We start from the raw sequence: 22,182 nt of genomic DNA on the forward strand, positions 1-22,182 counted from the left end.
GTGAGTCGCTGACCCACTCCACCACTAGTATATAAACAAATATTGTTCTCCACCTCGGTCAAAATATTGTAAAGGAAGTTCACCCATTGGGTCATCAGGTCACCTATTATTTATTATTTTTTAGTGTTAATTTCACTCTCTGGGTCACGAGCACAATGTTTTCGTGTCTTGGGTCACAGGTACAGTGTATTTCGTGACCTAGAGAATAAAAATATACACTAAAAAGCAGTGAATAGTGAATAGTAAGTGACCTGGTGACCCGACTTGAACTTGCTCTATTAAATGAAATGCTGAGAGTCTTCCCGTTTTAGCAAAGGACGGATATATTGTAGAAATGATATTGTAAATTGTTCGCCCAATTCTCAATATGTTCATAACTAGACGTGATCTAAAAAAAAAAACAAAAGAGAGAGAGAGAAGAATACAAGAGAATCCAATTAGGGCCTTAAGCTTCACGAATCACAAACTCAGCATTACCATACACATAAAACGCACTAAAAGCACCATCGATCAATACTAACATTCATTCTTACAAAATTAACAACATATTTTTCTTGTCAAATGGAAAATTTATTGCATATTCAAGCAAAACCTCCCTAAACCCTAAACCCTATTCAAGTGCCTTCCAATTTAACTTTGTACTACTAATAATCAATGTTCCCTTGCTTATAAGCAAATACTAATAATCAATATTCCCTTGCTTTCTAATTTCTCATGCAGCAAATGCAATTAAAGGCAAGTTTATAAGGAAACAACTATAATTAACTATTAATAAAGGACTACACATCACACACTTGAAAATGATTTCTTTTACTCCTCATCAAACACGTGGAGCCTACCATCACTTCGTGTGGCATTGTCCTTGTAGGCACCCACTAAATCAAGCCTTCGAACAATAGTGAAAGCAATAATCGTCTATGAAATCGCTCGGGCAGTTGGGACCAACACCCATACAAAGACTATTCATCAAATGCATTAATAATTTTGTCTAAAATGATCAATAGGTAGCATATTTCATGAAAGGGATATCTTCACAAATGGTGTATAAATTTTAGGCATTTCTATATTTTGGTATACCAATTTTCATAACTATCAAAATGGTGTATTAAGTTTGCTTCAATCTTTCATTTTGGGGTACGCCGTTAAATTTTCCGTTATCTTTGCAAAAAAAAAAAAAAAATTCCGTTATCTTTCCTTTAGCTTTGTCAGTTTTTTTTTTTTTTGTAAAAATAACGGAAAATTTAACGGCGTACACCAAAATGAAAGATTGGAACAAACTTGATACACAATTCTGATAGTTATGAAAGTTTGTACACCAAAGTATAGAAATGTCTAAAGTTCATACACCATTTGTGATGTTTTCCCTTCATGAAATACCTATTGGTGCATATGCTCTTAGGAACTTTTTTTTTTTTTGAAAGTATAAGGGATAAATGAATCTGGCCCAATTTGAATTTGTTATAATTTTAGGCTTTGAATTTAATACATGTGCATAAGATATATTTGTCCCTCACGGTTTCTTAGCTGAGGGGATTGTAAATGGATATATAATGTTAATATTAAATTCTTGCATGAATCTGTAAGAAAGAAATGACTGTCACACCCCATTTAACTTTGTACTAATGGAGAGGCATGTTTGATCCACCTTCAACCAATAAAATATTTCACGCATAAACAAAGTAGTTTGAGCTAAATTAAGAGATATCTTATTACAAGATCTATATATATGCGAATCTCAACTTGTAAACTTCAAAACTTTGCACTTAACTTCAAATTTCACCAACTAGCTCGGGTAAACCTTCATCATAGCAATCATCTCCCAATTCATTTTAAAGACTAGAAGTTAATGAACCAAGAAAAGCACTAGTGCAACTAATTGACATTTACGTGTTTGTAGGTCAAGACCAACTTGGTAGCTCAACATAACATACCACTTCCAATCTTTGGACCAAATATAGTTTAGGATTGCCTAACCAATACAGATAGAATGAATTGCCAAAAAAAAAACCCGAGATGGTAACTGATGAAAAGACATCACGTAAGTAAAGTATTCACACCACATAGCACAATGCCGCGTGTTTGGAGCATAAATGTAACATAATATCATTTTAAAAAATAATAATAACTTGCTTAAGTGACGTTTTATTACTCATTAGCCGTACATGTCTATTAGTAGATATATATAGCCTGACCAAACACTTGCTCGCACTCTAATGCATAATCCTAACCACATACCAAAGATCTTGTTAGCCTCATGGCTAAGTGAGTGATATCAAATGAAGATCGAGGACATTCCAGCTCTAATATTTGTAATTTGAAAGTCTTTTCGCATTTTTTTTTAAATGAAGGATATATTTAACATATTTTGAGCACCGAGTAGTTTATACGAAACAAAAACACTTCATCCTGTAGGCAATCTATTCTACTTGATTCAAGATGCCGATCACGTAATTGTGGTACGCTGAGATGAAGTATTTCTATAAATGCTCATACAATAATTTTCTCTTGCATAGACCAAATAAAACCAAACTAAGCAACTAGATTCTTCTTCCTATTAGGGAAGGAACTCTCAACAACTAAAAAAACTAGTAGACCTTCTGAACCCAAGAAAACTAAGCCTAAAATTAACTTCAAGGCTCCATGCCCAATTCGAGGCCCAAGAAGCCCATTTGGGATAAACCCTAGCTGCAAATCTGGTAGCCACCGAGACAACATCACCTCCATCAGATATGCCAACTTCAGCCACTATCCGACCAACCCTGACCAACTCGTAAGCCCCCCCCCCCAGGGTTGCCACCGCTGTTGTCGAAGTCACCTAAAATTGGGAGCTCTATAAGCTACCTCAATCATAGATCCCCGCAGTTACAATGCCTATCACGAGCATCCACCGTAACAAACTATGCGTCGTAAGTAGCCACAGTACCTACCTCTCATTCTCCTTAGATATGAGCCGCAAAATTCTCAAGATGTCGCCGCTAACAGCAACCTAGGTCATCATTACCACGTCCTGCAGTAAACCTTCTCCAAACGCCATCTGATATAGGCTCCATGATATGCTCATAAATGTACATCATTTTGTATTGATTTCTTCATGCATGTTTTCTTAGCTAGTTTCCATCTATTTGAGTCATTTACTTTTATTTTATGTTTTGTAGGTGTTATGGAGCAAAGTACAAGAAGTTATGACCGATTTAATACAGTAAGGTCAGACAATTCAAGAATCTGACACTTTGACGGAAATCCATGATTTGAGGCCCGAATTCCTTTTAGAAGTCCAACGAGTATCAACTGTTATTAGAGATATATGACATATTTTTAATGGGTGAAAATTATTAGGAATCTTAGAGGAGAAGCTATTTGAATCTTAAAAGCAAAAGAAGTGCAAATCTCCTAACCTAAACAATAACAAAGGGACGTCAGCTCAAGACGTACGTCTACGACACAAGAGGAGAAAGAACGACATCCTTTCTGCCATCATCTAGCCGTCATCTCTTCCTCTACCTTTCTTCTAGTTTTTGTTTTCTTCATGACTATCTATGTCTAGCTAAATACTTTTGTAGCTAGGGGCAATTTCAAAGCCCCAAACATGTTTAATTCATATTGATGACAATTCAATTTTTGGTTTTCTATATTATCAATTGAGTGTTTGTTTCACTGTGTCTACAAGATGAATCTTTACCTATTTGTTTAGGTGCATGATATGAGCATTTTAATGCGGTATTTTAATAGTTAATTCCTCACATTTTGCTTAGTTAATTCCTTAACGAATCGATTTTTAACTCAATTTCTATTTTTTAGGTACATTGGAGTAGATGATGATGAAATGAGCTGTTTGGCCCTAAAATGAGCATTTTGGCCTGAGAAAGCGAGCTAGACAAGAAATGAGGAGTGGCAGACTAACCATCAGAACTTCAAATGAGTTGAAACTTTCCAGATCCATTCTAGACACCCAAAGGATCATTTCTTATGAAGAGTGCCAGAGAAAAATATGAGTGGAAGGCCTTCAAACAATCAGCCCAATTCTCTACAGAAGCAAAACCGGAAAACTGGACCTGTAAGAGGTCCAGCAGCATTTCCGGCCCAACCACATGGATTAAAGCTCTGAAAATTTGTCAGGATGATCTACACTCATAGTGGAACATTTCATATGAAGAAGTCGAAGGCATATAATGAAGTCTTGTTGGAGAAATAATTGAAGGAATAAAGGGAAAGAAACTGACCTGAAAACAGCTCAACACCACATATTCATGTTTCCCACCCACATGAAGAAAGCTAGATGCTTTTCTCTTTTTCCTTGGATATATTTTTTCTACAATCTCTTTAATAGATCATCATCACTTCCATGTTGCTGCACCTTCATGCTTTGCTTTCATTTCATCATTTCTCTTTCTTTTCCATATTTTACAAATCACTTTCATACTCCACTTTCATTATTTTTCTTCCACTCATCATTTCACTCTTCTTTTTCTTCCCTATATAAACACCTTCTCCTCTCATTCTAAAACATTCCTTCATCCATTTCATCTCCTTGTCTCACCATTTCCTCTCCATTTTCCTTAGTTTTCATTTTCCCACCAATTCCTTCATCCATTCCATCTCCTTGTCTCTCCATTTCCTCTCCATATTTCTTTTCCATTCTCTAGTTTTCTTGTTCTTCATTTTCAAGCCAAGAGAAAGAGAAGCCATGCAATACATCAATTTCCCAACCGCCATCCACCCTTGTGTCGTCCCTAGAAGATTGCTTGCTTTCAAGGATCTTCAAGTTCTTCGTCTCAAGGCTTTATCATTCATCTTTCAAGGTGTATTATATCCTTTCTCTTGTTTTCTTTGTTTGATTTTGTAAAACTATGAATTCTAGTTAACAAATAATGTTAAGGGCAAAGTTTAAAGCCCGTTTATATGTTTTGAGATAAAGTTGTGATTTCTATATGTTGATTTTTATGTTGCTTATGTGGGTTTGTTTAATTAAATTTGCATGATAGAAAACTTTTGTATTTTAATCTTATGTGGTTGCAAACACTTAGGGTTTTGATATAATTGGTGCTAGGTTTAAGAACATGAAATCGACTTTTCGTTTTGTGTAAACTTGAATCAAAGTAGTAAAGGTTTTGTGCAAAGACCGAATTTAATTAAAGAGGATTGCAATTAGGTGGACTTTTCCATACTAAGTTGTACACTTGAGTTGATAGCCTTTCTCTATGTCTAATGCGTTGAACATGTCATGATTGACTAGCTTTCTAGGGCTTGATTGCATGTTTGATAGGATTAATCTAGGTGCTTTCGCTTAGGTTAATTAGCATTGAAAAGTAAAATATGGGAATTCATTTGCTTTCGAATGTTTCACATGATCAACTCTTCTCTCATGACATTTAAAATCAACTATATGAATTGTAATTGGATTTCTTGCATATGGATGTGGTTTTGATCCACCCTTGTATATATGTTTTTACGTTTTCTTTATTTTATTTATTTTAATTTTAATTTTAAGAATCCTAATCCCCCCCTTATTTGTGTTTACTTGTATATATTTATTCTTTATTTTATTTTTGTAAATAATACTTTATTATTTTAATTCTTTATTTGTTTATACAATTGTATATATTTATATTCTTTATTTTATTTTTGTAAATAATACTTTTCTTTATTTGTTTCACAATGACAGGTGTACCCTCAATCCCCGGAATAGAACGATCCCTATTTGCTTATACTACTAACGATATTTCAGGGTTAAATTATGCGCTTCCCAAAAGCGCACCAATTTTTGGCGCCGTTGCCGGGGATTGAAAAATCATTTGCTAAATTGTATCATTTATTGTATATATTTGTTGTATATAAATTGTTTGAAACTTAGTTTAAATTAACTAGGATATTATTTATATTATTGAACACGAATTTTAATTGTAGGTTGTAAATTGAGAGGAATAGGTGAAGTCTCTTTTGTTAATATTGGCCTAAACCCCTTACTGGTACCTAGCTCAGGTCCCTTAAGGTTGAGGGCGGCCTTTATTAACACTTGTTGAACTGTCTTCACACTTATGACCTTTCTCATCTTAGTAAGAAAGCCTATGTGGAATGGTGTCTAGGAAGGGGACAACGTTCATGACGGGTTTTTGAATCCAGAAGTGCTTGCAAATGGGCATAAACCACAATGTGGGAGTAGCTCATGCCAAAATGGATTTTTCCTCTCGTGTTCGCCCTCCCCCACCTGGCCATTTCAGTAAGGTTGCCCAAAAGATTTGAAAGGGAGTTTGTGTCTAGGCGACTATACTTGGGCCGCACGTCCACTTGATTTACCGCTTGGAATTTGATTCGATATCAATAATGTTTATAATAAAAGAAATACTTGTGAATACTCTATACGTGTAAATTATTTTGTTGTTTCACACTTTAAACTTGTAAAAATACTTTTCACGTTTTATACTCACTTGTGTACTTAACTTGTGTCTTATGTACAATATACTTGTTAATTTTACTTGTAGTTTGTAATTAATAGTTATACTTGTTTTTATTTTGTATTTCTTTGTTAATTATAGTTACTAACTTTATTTAATGTAGGTACTGTCTGGCTGAAAGACGTAAAATACAAGCGCTACTTGGGAGGCAACCCAATTCAGAATATAATCAGATTTGCTTTCTCTTTCCCTATTTCTTTTTATTTTTCATTTTTTCTCTATTGTTTTTATTTTAGAATTTGTTTTCGTAAATGTCTTCTATCTATGCTTACTTATTTCATTGCATGCTTTTAATTGATTACATTGAGGATAATGCAATATTTAAGTGTGGGGGAAGAGATTTATATTTTTGTCTTTCATTTTGAGTCCTATATATATATTTGTCTTTTATTTTGAGTCCTTTATATAAAAAATATAAAAAATATAAAAAAATAAAAAAAAAAATTTTTTGCATTCATTCAGTCTTATTAAATTCAGCTATTTACAAAAAAAATTAAAAAAAAATTAAAAAAAAAATATATATATATTATAATAATAATAATAATAATACTAAGCCATGTCTGCATCTCTGTAGGAGTTGAGACTGAGCTCAAGGGAAATGTGAGAGCCACCGCCATAACCGCCACCTCCCTCGGAAGTAGTCTTCATGTTGCCCAAGATGTCCTCACCATGCATGGGGAATAGTGGAAGGGTTTCAATCTCCTGGTGATATTCTCCTCGTTGTTCCATGATCGATCCATCAGCACCATAGCCGACACGTGACCCAAAGTTTAGATCAATGGATCTGTCAGTGGATCTGTCATTACTAGTAGAACCAAAATTGAGATCGAGAGATCCACCAACCGGAACGTTCCGAAATTCCTTCAACTTCTGCCTCTCACGAGCCTTGAGGTTCTGGAACCAAAAGAAGACGTTTTTGTCCTCGATCTGCCCATACTGTTTCAGATGAAGGCAGATCTCTTGAATCTGCTCTGGAGTTGGGTACTTAAAACCCTTATCATAGTAAAGGCCCTTGAGGATTCTTAGTTGAGGCGGTGTGGGAGCCCACCGGTTATTAGTCCCGGCTGCTTGGTTGTTTCCTCCCTCCTCGGTTGGTTGATGGGCTTGTAATTCCATTTGTTGCTGGGTTTGTAACTCCATTAGTTGCAGAGTTCGTGGTTCCATGTTGATGAAGAAAGAATTTGAGTTTCGAAAGAAAGGCTGAAGGGTTGAGAGAGAAAGGCTGGAACTCGGAAGAATTTTCTTTTGGAGTGAACAGTCGCTCAGAATGCACCTATTTATAGAACGAGTGAGCAGATCTCCACCATTGGATCGACGATCTCTGAAATTAAATCTACGCGTTGGATTAAAGTCACCCGAAAACACGGAAAAGCTGTTGACGCGTGGAGGACACGAGGAGCTGTGACAGATAAACTATAGCCGAAAGCATGCCATAAATCCAGGAAAAGAAAGGACACGTGGGGGAACCAAACGAATCTCGAGGAGCTGTGACAGACAAGCTACAGCCGAAAGCAGGTCTAATTGCCATAAATCCAGGAAAAGAAAGGAATATTTACGCGTGGGGGAGTTTTTCATGTGCATACGTGTTTCTTGGGCCGTGAACTGTCATAACTCTTCTCCTTCCCGGAGAAGCTTTGTTAAAACCGTGTGCCTGTTGAGATTTCTACCCTATTTTGTGCTTTACATATACATCTTTTTTTTGTCTCCTCCAGATTTTACTAAGGTTTGTCTAAGCGTGCAGTTTCAAATTTCTTCTACTTCCTCATGGCTCGAACCAAGGTTACTCCTCGCAGGGGCGTCAATCAACACCGTATTCTCTCTTTGGAGGAAGAAGGTCGTCAAGCGGCCACTAGAGCTGGGCTTACTCGTCCATGGGACCATCGTCCTATCCGTGAGCGTACCCGCAGTCCCCCTCCTCTGCCTCGTCGCTCTCCCAGACTGCATCCCGGAGAGTCTTCTTCCTCACCAGCTGCTCGTGCTCCTCGGCCTGTGGCCACCCTGGAAAGCTTGTCGGATTCGATTGATGATTTGCGTTCCTCTCTCCGCGATGGTATTATGGTGACAGATTGGAGAGTCAATTGCATGATCGATTACATCTCTGAGATGAACTGCTCTTTGATCCGCTGTCACACTGCAATAAACAAGCTTGCTCAGGAAGTCAATAACTTGCAGAGTTATCCTCCTGGGTTTCCTCGCAAGGACGCTACTGCATCACAACATGAGGACCCGCCTCCGAAGGCTGAAACCAGCAAGAGGGCTGCCACTCGCCCGCATACCGCTCCTCCAAAGGAGTAAATGAAGGTACAAGTCTAGGCTGAAAGACTTTAAACATTAAGCGCTGCATGGGAGGCAACCCATTTCAACTGTAGCTGTGGAGGAGACATCAAACGCAGATTTGCTTTCTTGAACTCTTCCTTTTATTTTATTTTCATGAATTTTAGGTTGTTTTAGGTTTCGTTGTGTTAACTTTCTCTTCTATGCTTGATTTATGCTTTGCATGATTTATATTTGTTTATACATTGAGGACAATGCATGAATTAAGTATGGGGGAAGGATTATTGCTTTATTGTGTTTTTAGTAGTTAGTATATAAAAAAAAAAATGAAAAATAGTTGATGTTGGATTGTGTTTTTTGTGTTTTTAATTGATGTTGTGATACACTAAGGTATATTGGATTAAACATAGTCTTGAAAAAGGGTAGCTGTTTCAGTCCCATTGCACATCGAGACTCCCTGTTCCCGTACCTAAGTGTTGAAATTAAATTAATTTAAAAAAAATATATATATATTTGGTTACTTTCGTTTTTGTTTTTGAGTCTTAGGATGCTCTTAACGTCTAGGATGAACATGTCTTTGAATTCATGGCTGAAGGTTTTGACAATCAAAATAGGACTTAATTGAATTCTGTGGTTAATCGACATTGTGATGCTTGTATGAAGATTTGAGATAGGATTGTAACTTGGTTCATTAAGCATGCTAGGATTAAGTCTGATTCATTTGACCCAAGTGAGCTGTTGAGCTAAAATACTTTCTTTTCGAGTGCTTATTGATAAATTCAGAATTTCATGGCTGTATATGCAAAACCTCATCTTTCTTTGAAAATCCAATGATCATGTGCCATAGATTTTAATGGACTAGAGAATACTAGAACTCGACTGTTGTGACTGTCAAAACTTGTATGCCATAATATGCACTGATCCTGGATAGGATAGAAGGCATTAGGGTAACCACCAAAGCCAAACAAGCATGTGTCCCCAATTGTGCCCGTCGTGGGACTCCTTAGAATGAACCCCTTTGAGCCTACGTTGAAAACCTTTGTTTCATCACCCTCACTACCCTACCATGAGCTTAGTACAGGATATCTCTACCCTTGTCTTAAGGACTTAGTAGAGCATGACATAGTATGTAGGGGTGACGATGAAAGACAACTGTGGGGTGGGGAAAATCCAAGAAGAAAAAAAAGAAGAAAAAATTTTGCCTTGAAAAAAAAAAAAAAAGAAAGAAAGAAAGAGAAGCGGCAAAAGAGAAGAAAAATTGAAAAGAAAACTCTTGGGAAAATGTTGAAGTGTGGTTTTGGACTTGCAAATTTGTAGAAGGCTCAAGGTTGAAAATTATGCCTTTGTCCATTTCCATATTTGTTAGAGTGAAAGTTGGGCCCAAAAACAATGATAAGCCCATAAAAATGGTGACATAAGGTGGTCCTTATATGCTCTGCTAGGTCCTTAGGATTTTTTTGTATCCTTAATCTTCATTTCGAAAACCCTAGCTTAGCCCCATTACAACCTGTTTTAAGTGCTGACTTGATCCTTGAGATGGGCAGTCTTTGGTTAGTGGAGTCAGTTATGCAGTCGAACTTATGGTTTAGGTCCATTTGTGCACTTAGTCATTTCATGAGGTCTTTAAAAATTCTTCACAAAATGTGTTTATTGATGAAATATGCAAGTTGTTTGTTGCCTTACAATTTGTTCTCTTGCATATACTTGAGTGTGAAGCTTTTAAGCATAGCCATTTCTGAGAGAAAAATCGAGGGTATGCCCTGTGAGTTTGGATTGGACTTGTTCGAAACATGCTATCATTCACTGTATAACTTAAGTTCTCCATATCTTACTTAGTCATATGAATGTCACAGGTTTATTAACCATGGAATTATCTTTGTGATTTTGATTAAGTGTTTAACGTGAAAGCCATGAGTTTGGAGTCTCTGAGACAACAGTTAGGAGCAATAGAGTCATTTACTTGCTTTTTTGTCAAGTCTTTGTTCTGTTTTGGATTTTTTTGTTTTGTTTTGTTTTGCTAAGGGACTAGCAAAAGCTAAGTGTGGGGGAATTTGATATGAGCATTTTAATGCGGTATTTTAATAGTTAATTCCTCACATTTTGCTTAGTTAATTCCTTAACGAATCGATTTTTAACTCAATTTCTATTTTTTAGGTACATTGGAGTAGATGATGATGAAATGAGCTGTTTGGCCCTAAAATGAGCATTTTGGCCTGAGAAAGCGAGCTAGACAAGAAATGAGGAGTGGCAGACTAACCATCAGAACTTCAAATGAGTTGAAACTTTCCAGATCCATTCTAGACACCCAAAGGATCATTTCTTATGAAGAGTGCCAGAGAAAAATATGAGTGGAAGGCCTTCAAACAATCAGCCCAATTCTCTACAGAAGCAAAACCGGAAAACTGGACCTGTAAGAGGTCCAGCAGCATTTCCGGCCCAACCACATGGATTAAAGCTCTGAAAATTTTTCAGGATGATCTACACTCATAGTGGAACATTTCATATGAAGAAGTCGAAGGCATATAATGAAGTCTTGTTGGAGAAATAATTGAAGGAATAAAGGGAAAGAAACTGACCTGAAAACAGCTCAACACCACATATTCATGTTTCCCACCCACATGAAGAAAGCTAGATGCTTTTCTCTTTTTCCTTGGATATATTTTTTCTACAATCTCTTTAATAGATCATCATCACTTCCATGTTGCTGCACCTTCATGCTTTGCTTTCATTTCATCATTTCTCTTTCTTTTCCATATTTTACAAATCACTTTCATACTCCACTTTCATTATTTTTCTTCCACTCATCATTTCACTCTTCTTTTTCTTCCCTATATAAACACCTTCTCCTCTCATTCTAAAACATTCCTTCATCCATTTCATCTCCTTGTCTCACCATTTCCTCTCCATTTTCCTTAGTTTTCATTTTCCCACCAATTCCTTCATCCATTCCATCTCCTTGTCTCTCCATTTCCTCTCCATATTTCTTTTCCATTCTCTAGTTTTCTTGTTCTTCATTTTCAAGCCAAGAGAAAGAGAAGCCATGCAATACATCAATTTCCCAACCGCCATCCACCCTTGTGTCGTCCCTAGAAGATTGCTTGCTTTCAAGGATCTTCAAGTTCTTCGTCTCAAGGCTTTATCATTCATCTTTCAAGGTGTATTATATCCTTTCTCTTGTTTTCTTTGTTTGATTTTGTAAAACTATGAATTCTAGTTAACAAATAATGTTAAGGGCAAAGTTTAAAGCCCGTTTATATGTTTTGAGATAAAGTTGTGATTTCTATATGTTGATTTTTATGTTGCTTATGTGGGTTTGTTTAATTAAATTTGCATGATAGAAAACTTTTGTATTTTAATCTTATGTGGTTGCAAACACTTAGGGTTTTGATATAATTGGTGCTAGGTTTAAGAACATGAAATCGACTTTTCGTTTTGTGTAAACTTGAATCAAAGTAGTAAAGGTTTTGTGCAAAGACCGAATTTAATTAAAGAGGATTGCAATTAGGTGGACTTTTCCATACTAAGTTGTACACTTGAGTTGATAGCCTTTCTCTATGTCTAATGCGTTGAACATGTCATGATTGACTAGCTTTCTAGGGCTTGATTGCATGTTTGATAGGATTAATCTAGGTGCTTTCGCTTAGGTTAATTAGCATTGAAAAGTAAAATATGGGAATTCATTTGCTTTCGAATGTTTCACATGATCAACTCTTCTCTCATGACATTTAAAATCAACTATATGAATTGTAATTGGATTTCTTGCATATAGATGTGGTTTTGATCCACCCTTGTATATATGTTTTTACGTTTTCTTTATTTTATTTATTTTAATTTTAATTTTAAGAATCCTAATCCCCCCTTTATTTGTGTTTACTTGTATATATTTATTCTTTATTTTATTTTTGTAAATAATACTTTATTATTTTAATTCTTTATTTGTTTATACAATTGTATATATTTATATTCTTTATTTTATTTTTGTAAATAATACTTTTCTTTATTTGTTTCACAATGACAGGTGTACCCTCAATCCCCGGAATAGAACGATCCCTATTTGCTTATACTACTAACGATATTTCAGGGTTAAATTATGCGCTTCCCAAAAGCGCATCAGTGCACAACTTAATGAATAGGTTAGAGTTCTAATGCTAGGAGTAACACTAGATTCGTATATGTCTTGTGTTGACTCCAATTGAGTAGCAAAATGTGTTCTTGAATTACATGCGACTCAAACCCTAGGTTTAGCAAGACTACCAATGTACTTGTGACCCTAGATTTATCCAAACCCTTTTCTTGATTAATGATTTTGATTATGTTAAACTTAGAGAGCTTGTGTCGAGGTTGCATAATCAGAAATAGATTAAGTGGTGAGTTTGTATTCACATAACGAGGAACTAAGAAAGGATAATGGGTTAGTTAGAGCTTGTGAGTTAATTTCGAGTAAATTCAATTGAGAATTAGGATTCCATAACTGAGTTTTGATATGATTGAGTGTGTTTGGTGGTGGAGAATGAGTCCTTTGTTTTTATCAATAGTTTTAAAGTTATAAAATTTGTTTTTGCTTTGTTAACTTTCTGTGTTCAGTATTGCGCGAATTATTTCGTATATCAAATAAACTCTGATTGCTATGAAATTTTGTCTACATGTTAGTCAATGTCTTTTGTGCCCGTTAAAAGTTTCAAAAAATTCCATCTAGTCTAGGTTAGTTCATTAATTTATTTTCGTTAATTGTTTAGTAGCATAGTTTAGAGTAGTTTGTGACATTTGATTAATTAGCAGTTTAGGAACAATCTTCAGCGGATAATGACTCTTGCTTGATCACTATATTATCAACTATGATATTTAAGTGCAGGGTTTATGAATCAAAGTTACAACATTGAGAACGATGATATTTAAGTGCAGGTCACTTTATTGTTAGTTATGTAATTTTGGTGCAGGTCACTTTATTGTTAATTATAAATAAAAAATAAAAAAATCCTCCAAACTATTTTAGTTTAGCATGGCTTGTTGCGGGAGCCAATATTTCTATCAGCACAATCAATTGCAGTTAGATGAGACACGCTATGATACTGTGAAGTTTATTATACACTAATTAATTATATATATATATATATTTGAATAAAAATTACAATTTATATGAGTCAAAGTTACACCATTAAGAACAAAGTTACCACATTCGTTTACATTATTTACATATAATTAAATCAAAATTACATAATTAACAATAAAGTGACATGCACTTAAATATCATCGTTTACACCAAAATTAACAATAAAGTGACCTGCACCAAACTGTGCCCGTGACCCAGAAGGTGAAAATAAACACAAAAAGGCAGTGAATATAATTGACCCGGTGACCCAACATGTGAACTTGCTCTTAGTGTGTTTACCAAACACCAACCAGGGCTTTATTTATAAGCACAAGAGCTGAAAAGCTACCCCAAACGCACCCTCAGACTCTAGGTGTAAAAATTGTGAGTACCAAAATTGAGAGCTTAGGCAAGCAATACAATTGATGTTGCAATGAAGGTATATAGTTCATCAAATGGCTACCACAAAGCAGTTTTTAGTGGTTTGATTCACAAGAATGAAGATCATGACATGGAATCACCATGTTATTGGTAATTATCTTCGGATTATTGTCAAATTTACATTATTTCTTTAGTTTCTTGTTTTCAAGAGCTGTGCTTCAGTGCTCATGTAACATTGCACATTGTTGGTTTGGTACGCATTGTGGTTGGTATATGCTCCCAATCCTATAAGACAGGCCAATCCAAACGATTACAATCCTTCATTAGTTCAGTTCAACGATTATCATTTATTGTTAAAACAATAGATGGTATTATCATTTATTGTTAAAAAAAGAAAAGAAAAAAAAGTGTGATATTTTACAAAACGTATGGTATTATTTGATGAACATGAAAGACGAAGACAAAGACCTAAAGACTTGGACTGCTCATTCTAGTGTATAATGCATTTGGGTGGCGTTCTCACTGTGTCTCTGCTTGTCGATCTCACTCCTCTTCGTAGCAGTAACGGTCACTTTTCCTCTCTCCATCCATCTTCCCTCAATAAACTAACCAAACTCTACCAAACGGCTACATCATTGCCCTTCTCGTCTCTTCCTCTCTTTCTCCCTCTTAAAAGCCGCAAGCAAGTGAAGCAACCAAAGCAAACCACTCTCACTCCTCACTCGTCTCTCTCCCTCTCCCTCTCCCTCTCCCCCAAAATGTACACAAGCTTCCTTCTTCTTCTCTCTTTCCTCCTCTCACTCGCCGCCCTCTCCAACGCCCAAAACAGCGTCGTCACGATGGAGCTGTGGTGCGTGGCCAAGAACAACGCCGACGACTCTGCCCTCCAGTCCGCTCTCGACTGGGCCTGCGGGGCCGGCGGCGCCAACTGCAGCCCTATGCAGCAAGGTGGGCCCTGCTACGACCCATCTGACATCCAGAACACCGCGTCGTACGCCTTCAACGACTACTTTCTCAAACACGGCATGACCGATGACAGCTGCAACTTCGATAACACTGCCGCAGTCACCTCTTTGAATCCCAGTACGTGCTGGACTTCCATCTTCTTCTTTCTTCTTTGGGTTTCTCTGTTTCGTTTGGACTATTAGATCTGTTGTGAATGCGTTTAGATCTCCAATAGTGAACAACTTTGTCTTTTCTTTTCGATTTCAGGTTTTGGTAATTGCAAGTTCCCATCCAGGTAAACAAATAATTGCAATAATTTTTTAGTTCTGGCAATTGGCTTTGGACCATTTGGGCAATCAAGTTATAAAGTTGTCACATTTGTACAAGAATATAGAGATCGTTTACTAGGTGCCATAGTAAAAACAGAGTAAATACTATGTTTATACCCAAGATTTAATATGTAATTAAGTGTTTTATGATGGATGCACAGCTTGTCAGGGAGCAATAGAAGTTCGAGTTCATCGACAGCATCATATGGGTTGGGGCCTAGTCAAGATCTGAATGGCAGCAATAAAATTTCGCAGCAACTGGTTTTGATACCCTTGATTACCAGTCTTTTGCTCATTGCCTCCTATAATACATGGGTCATCTGTTTATCTTGACTAGAGCTTTTGCTGAAGGAAACAGAGACCCTTGTGATTTTTTGGGTTTACATTAGCATATCTAGGTTCTAGAGTTAGGATCTCAATTGATCAATCCAATGCATGTACTAGAATCGTGCAATAGATCGATTACTTCGCTTCTGTTGATCTGTTTGAGCTTTGTAATTTTGATGGCCGGTGACAAATCAAGCAGAGAACATTTGTGTTGCGATAATCAGCAATTGGAGTGAAGAAGCCCATTTTGTCTGAATTATCTTCCTGCAATATGGTTTTGCTGCCTCAGTTTCAGTTTCATATAAAATTCTGTTACAACAGCTTATATAAGGAAAAAGGAGTGTTCTTTGAAATTTAAGGTTAGTGTACCCACTAACCAGCTTAGATCCAATTGAATGTTAGACCTTGATGTGAGAATCAATGTTCTCAACACAAAGGAGAAGTAGTAATACTAAATTTAATTAAAAAGAATAAATAAGCTTTTTGTCATATGGGGAAAGTTTGTGTAATATGCAATGTATATATGTGGCCACCATGCTTGTGATCAGTTTCATGTTCGGTATTTGGAGTATTGCAGACCTTTGCACGTTGTACGTGAGGTGAATTATGAGAGAGATAAAATGCATGATTCGAAATACAGCTGTTAACACCAATGTCAGAAACCCTTTCGGGAGAGGAAGCTCTCACTTATCTCTCTCCGTCCCTCCCTCTTACTTCGCCCTTCCCTACCCTCTTTGGTGGTAGTGCTCTGCTCCGATGGTGGTGGCAGACTGGCAGTGGCGGTCATGTCACTCATGTGTCCTGATATTGTTGTTTCCTCCCTTTGGAGAGTTTGCACAACTTTGGTTGGCTGACTGGTAGATTTTTGTTGTATGTTGTTTAGTTTGTTTTGTGGTGTTCGTAATTTTTCGATTGGTTAAAAAAAAATTCATTTCACCGTCAAAAAAAATTACAGAGATAGATTATACTGCGCTTTTGAAACTTATTACTCAACTATGTTTTCTTGTCCAGTACCATTTGGTCTAGACTGTCTAATGACATAAGTCTCTCATTTGTAGTTCAACTTACAAGTCTCTCATTTGTAGTTCAACTTACAATAGATTAGCTGTTGTATATAAGTTATTTATTTAATAATAATAAAAAAAAAACTATGTCTCTTTATTAACAAAAAAAAAAGTTGAAAAACTATGTCTTCTTCAAGCTGGGGAGAAAGGGTCAAATTTTAAAGGCTAGATCATAGATTTGTTGTCATCGTTATGAGTTATATTGGAGTGGGTCAACGCTTCCTATTAGGAATGTAATTATCATGTTATATTAGGAATGGAGAATTCCACAAATGGTCACTCAACTATGACTCATTCGACATTTTGGTCACTCAACTATGACTCATTCGACACTTTGGTCACTCAAGTTTCAAATATATCACTTTGGTCACTCAAGTATTACACTGTCATTCACAAAAGTCACCCAAGGAGCATTTTTTTTCTCACAATAAAGTGACTTTTGTGAATGAGAGTGTAACACTTGAGTGATCAAAGTGATATATTTGAAACTTGAGTGACCAAAGTGTCGAATGAGTCATAGTTGAGTGACCAAAGTGACTATTCTCCATATTAGGAATGTAATTAGTCATATATCCTACCACTTGTTGTATTTAGTACTTATCTTATTCTATATTTATAACCTTGGTGTATATACAACCTCTTTGTGAGAAGAATAAAATATAATGTATTCACTTGGTTATCTTATTATTCTCAAGTTGGTATAACCGTATAAGAGCAACATATATGTTGGACTTAGTCTCTTTGTTCTCTCATTTTTTCCATCTTCTTAAATCTCTTTGCCTAGTAATCGGGATTAGTTTCTTTGTTCTCATATTCAAGATTGTTCTTTTTTCAAACCTATGGTTTGAGTTTTTTCAAGCCTCTGCAGCACGATGATTTTGCTATCAGTTTGTGTTCGACCAATCGATCATCACCTTTCGACCAGTCGAAACTCACCTTACTCGATTGCTACTTATTTATACCAATTTTGCTGTGCTTGACTCTGTTCATCTGCTACAATGGGAAAAGTTTCAAGAAAGGCTGAAGATGTTACTCTAAATCAAGATTCTTCTGGTGGATTCAGAGGTGCTAAGTTGAATGACACTAATTATCATACATGGAGGAAGATGATGACGACTCATCTCTATGGGCTGAACAAGATGGGCTATATCAATGGGACTATCAAACACTTGATGAAGAAGATGAAGGATACCGGAAATGAGAAAACGCTATTGAGTTAGTCGTGTTAATTCTTTATAAATCTATGACTGATGATGTTCTTCAATTGATTATAAGATATGAGACTGCAGTTGAGATATGGAAAGCCTTGAAGGAACTGTATCTAAACAATTCTGATTTCACTCATATTCATGAACTCCATACAAAGGTGTTCAGGCGAACTCAGAATGGACAACCAGTGTCCAAGTTTTTTGCTACTCTTAAGAACATCTGGTTGGAAATTTACCAGAGTTGTCCCAATAAGATGAAGAATGCTGATGACATCAAGATTTACAATGAGGAAAAGGACTTGCTATGTGTGCATATATTCCTACATGGGCTAGATGCTAAGCATGCCAATGCTAAAGGAGAGTTACTGAGGCTTGTTTGTCCTCCATCCCTTGCTAAAGCCTTTGGTTATATTCACAAGGATTCCCAACTATAAAGTGCTAAGGAGTGCTAAGGCAATTCACTCTAAATTGTCAATTGTCAAGCCTCACAATTCAGTCCAAACCTTTGCCATCCAAGTATGTACCACCACATACTCAGTTGAGTCTTCAACAAAGCTCTCCTCCACCTACATGTAATAGTCATATTTGCAACTACTGCCCAGTTTTAAACACACAGCTACATTAGAGTTGTCGTTACTCTTTTCCACCTTTTGTTTTCAGATGTTATCCCTTCTAGTGTGCCATACATAAATTCATCATGGACCAACTTCCTTTTGTTGTATTCTATGCAGTTTTTAATTGAGTTTCTTCTCTTTATTGTTTTCTTCAATCATTGTGAATAACTATAAAGAATGGGTGCACACTTGCTCTATACTGTTGCTTTTTCGTTCTCTCTTTTAATTTTTTAGACCATTTTCTTAACACATCTTTACAAACCTGCAAGTAATCAGAGAGAATTATCAAGGAATGAGAACACTATTGTCAATTAATACAAAACCTACCCATTGAAAAAATAAAGCTACTAATATATTCAATAGCAAGAAAAAGTAAATTTAAACAATCAACCATCTATCGTTAACTTTCCACACACAATCTTTTTCCCCAAATAACTTCCCACTAAAATGCTCTTGTGCCTGAGGTGGACCAAACCATCTATTTGGACTTTGGGCTGGAGTGTTCTTTTAACCATTAGGTTGTTGCTCTTCTAATTAGTTTAGTTTTCTTTGCTTTTCTATTCCCTATTTTTGTAGGAAATTATGCACTTTTATGTTTTTTTTGCGCCCTATTTGCTACGCATGTCTCATAGTTCATAGACTCGCTTTCAATAAGTGAGCGTTGGATGTAATAATGAGTGGTACTAGCATGCCACTTTTCTTACTTGCCCGGTGTTGGCAATGAAAGGTATGTATTCATGTCATTCTAGCTTGAGTTATGTGAAAATCGCTATGTTTTGATTTAAAAAAAAAAGGTGTGTTAATCATTGTTTTGTCTTATTTTTTTTATTTGATGGGTGCTTCTATTCATATTTCCAGTATTGGTATTTGGACCTTCCTACTTGTTATACCTCCTAATTACTTTTTCAAATACTTAATATGCTAACTATACCTCCTTAATTTTTTCAAAAGGCCCATAACCCATAATTTTCTCAATATGCAACCACCATTTAGTTCTCCTTCCACAGTTCCACTACTCCTATCCTTTGTGTCAAGTAAACGGAGTGTACCAACGGCAAAGAGCAACAGCAGCAACAAACCCAAAATTTCTTGAAAACATGCTGGAAAGTCAAGGAAAATTATAGAACGTTGCTCCTTATCTAAACAAGAATTTAAAATTAGAAAATTACTCAAAGTAAAGGGCACAAAGGAATCAAGCTCCTGTTGATGGGCTTTGAAAGTGTTAAAGAAGTTGATCATACCATCAATTTCTTTATGCAAGAAATGAAAACGGATTAAAATTAGAAAGTGAGGAAGAGCAGCGAAAACGCTAGGAAAATTCTCAATGCTGCGTCCGGCTGTGTGTCCATAGGACGTTGTCGTCGGACTGGCAAACTGGTTTTGTGAGTTCACCGGTGAGGGACAAGGGTTCTTGGGCCGGAACAGGGGGCTGGGAATGACCGGGTCACATTCGGAGAGGGAACGACAAGCAGAAGGGCTCATCCTTGTTAGTTTCCGATCTGCGCGGCGTAGCTTTCAAGCAAGGGCAGAGTAGTGAAGGATTTCTGGTTTTCGGTGGGGGCGATCTCAGTTTTCAAGGTGGACTAGCAGCGTTGGTGCTCCTGCGTTGGAGTTGAGCATAGCTGACCGAGGTCGTGATGATCGACTTAGTATTGGATCTGGTTTTGTTTTGTAATCAACGTCCAAGGGGATCAGGCTAGCAAAGTCACTTGGTGGCCAAGAATCGGTGAGGCGACGTGATCTGTTAGAGATTGAGATGCATTCCTGGTAGCACCGACGGGCAGAGTCTAACCCGCGCGGCATGGTTGCTGGGAATGTGGGTTGTTGGGCCTACCCTAGGTTATTGGGCCCTCTCTAGTGAGTTGGACTCTTTTTTTATTTAAGTGTTAAGTATTTTTACTTTTATTTATGTTGTTTTACTATTTTAATTAGACGTGGCTTTATGCCGGCAATAAGTCCCTACCCTGTTGTGGTTGGGTGACATGGGCTCTGTCTCGGACTGCACACCTTGTGTGCCTTGTTTGCCCTAGTTAGGCGACGAATTCCTTGCTTTGCCAAATAGTCACAACCTCCTAGTGGCATGATGAAATTAAGTATCATCGGATTTACTTTCTGGTGGCAACATAGTGGGAAAACTGATCTTATTAGTATATTATGGCTTCGAGTAATCATTTACTTTCTGGTATGTCACCACCTTTATAAAGCGAAAAAAGTTGCCAGAGATGCACTCTTCGCTAATCGGTGCATCTTAGAATACATACTTTTTGTTGAGACTATCGTTATTATCTCAGGATATTCTCTCTATGCAAATTGTAATTTGGGGTTCAGGTTTCATGTCTCCTCCATGTATTCTGCAGTTTCATTAATGATCAAGGCTTAAGAGCAGCCGTATTGACTCTCTTTCACACAAAAAAAAAATGAAAAGAAAAATACCCCAATCTGTTACCCAAATACTTTTGCCAATGATTCTGAGAAGAAAGATTGCAGAAGATTTGGAAAATTTTGATTTCAAAATCATGATTTGGTTTTCAATTATTAGATAATTGTCACTTTCTTCCATTGTTTTTGATGCATAAACTAGGATTCAATGTTGAAGAAGATGGTGAAAAAATTATGCTTTTGGGAATTTCATAAAAGAGACTTGATTCAATCTTGGTTTGAACATGGCAAATGAATTTGCTGGGAGTATGGATGTAAAATTAAAGAAATATGGTATGTTTATTCTGTCTTTGTTGTCTATATTGATCATTTTACATAGGTAGACAAAGTCAACTACTTCTTGAGAAAAAATAGAGGTCCAAATATGAATTTTAGAGGTATGAATAGAAGCACTCTTATTCGATTAGAGAAGATAGAAAAACATTAAACATTAAACATTAAATACTAGGGAAATTAGTGATTGCTAGAAATATAGGGATTTATATATATATATATATATATATATATATATTTTTTTTTATCAAACGAGGTCATCCCATTAAAATATTCAGCTAGTAGTAGAAAAACGAAACACTCCTGAGGGGTCGACATAAAAAATCGTTCCTTAGAGAACCCTAAAACCTATCCTAAAATAAAAATAAGACCCAAGATACTCCCAGTATGCCCACATTTTAGAAAATCCATGCACCATTATTCTAAACAAAGATTCGATACTCTGAAGTTAAAAGTAAAATGATCCTTAGAGAATCTAGTCTTTGCGACCTGTTAACAAAATTAAATAGCATTGGACAAAGGAGGTGATGACTCCCCCTCCATTCCTTCCTCCTTCTCTAGTTCTTCTACTTCAGCAATTTCAGTATCATTGAAGCCAGTTGCAACACCAGATTCACCAGTCATCAACAAGGCTCTTCCATTTTCTAGGTTTGTTCTCTTACACCTCCAACTCCAAAACCCGGAACTTTGGGTTTATTTTTACTTCCCGGTGGACGCCCTAACTTTTTCTTCCTCGGAGAAATCACTATTTTCCCATTCTTATGCTGCAACATCAGGGTAATATTCT

The 22,182-nt window shown here is 36.4% G+C and overlaps 1 protein-coding gene across 1 annotated transcript; it reads left to right on the top strand.

Moving 5' to 3' along the window:
- Positions 1–14,685: 14,685 nt before the first annotated feature.
- LOC112184336 (PLASMODESMATA CALLOSE-BINDING PROTEIN 5) lies at positions 14,686–16,155 on the top strand. The gene is made up of 3 exons (XM_024322594.2): positions 14,686–15,279; positions 15,409–15,436; positions 15,632–16,155. Exons 1-3 carry the CDS (start codon positions 14,697–14,699, stop codon positions 15,801–15,803), a joined length of 783 nt encoding a protein of 260 aa, XP_024178362.1. The 5' UTR covers positions 14,686–14,696; the 3' UTR covers positions 15,804–16,155.
- The last annotated feature ends 6,027 nt before the right edge of the window (positions 16,156–22,182 follow it).

This window comes from Rosa chinensis, chromosome 2, assembly GCF_002994745.2.
Source record: "Rosa chinensis cultivar Old Blush chromosome 2, RchiOBHm-V2, whole genome shotgun sequence".
In the NCBI taxonomy this organism is placed as follows: Eukaryota; Viridiplantae; Streptophyta; class Magnoliopsida; order Rosales; family Rosaceae; genus Rosa; species Rosa chinensis.

Bases quoted from the DNA above. Each gene is read 5' to 3' on its own strand.
- LOC112184336 (XM_024322594.2), top strand. From the start codon at position 14,697: ATGCATTTGGGTGGCGTTCTCACTGTGTCTCTGCTTGTCGATCTCACT. The intron at 15,280-15,408 runs GTACGTGCTGGA...TTTCGATTTCAG, and splicing joins AGTCACCTCTTTGAATCCCA to GTTTTGGTAATTGCAAGTTC. The intron at 15,437-15,631 runs GTAAACAAATAA...ATGGATGCACAG, and splicing joins AATTGCAAGTTCCCATCCAG to CTTGTCAGGGAGCAATAGAA.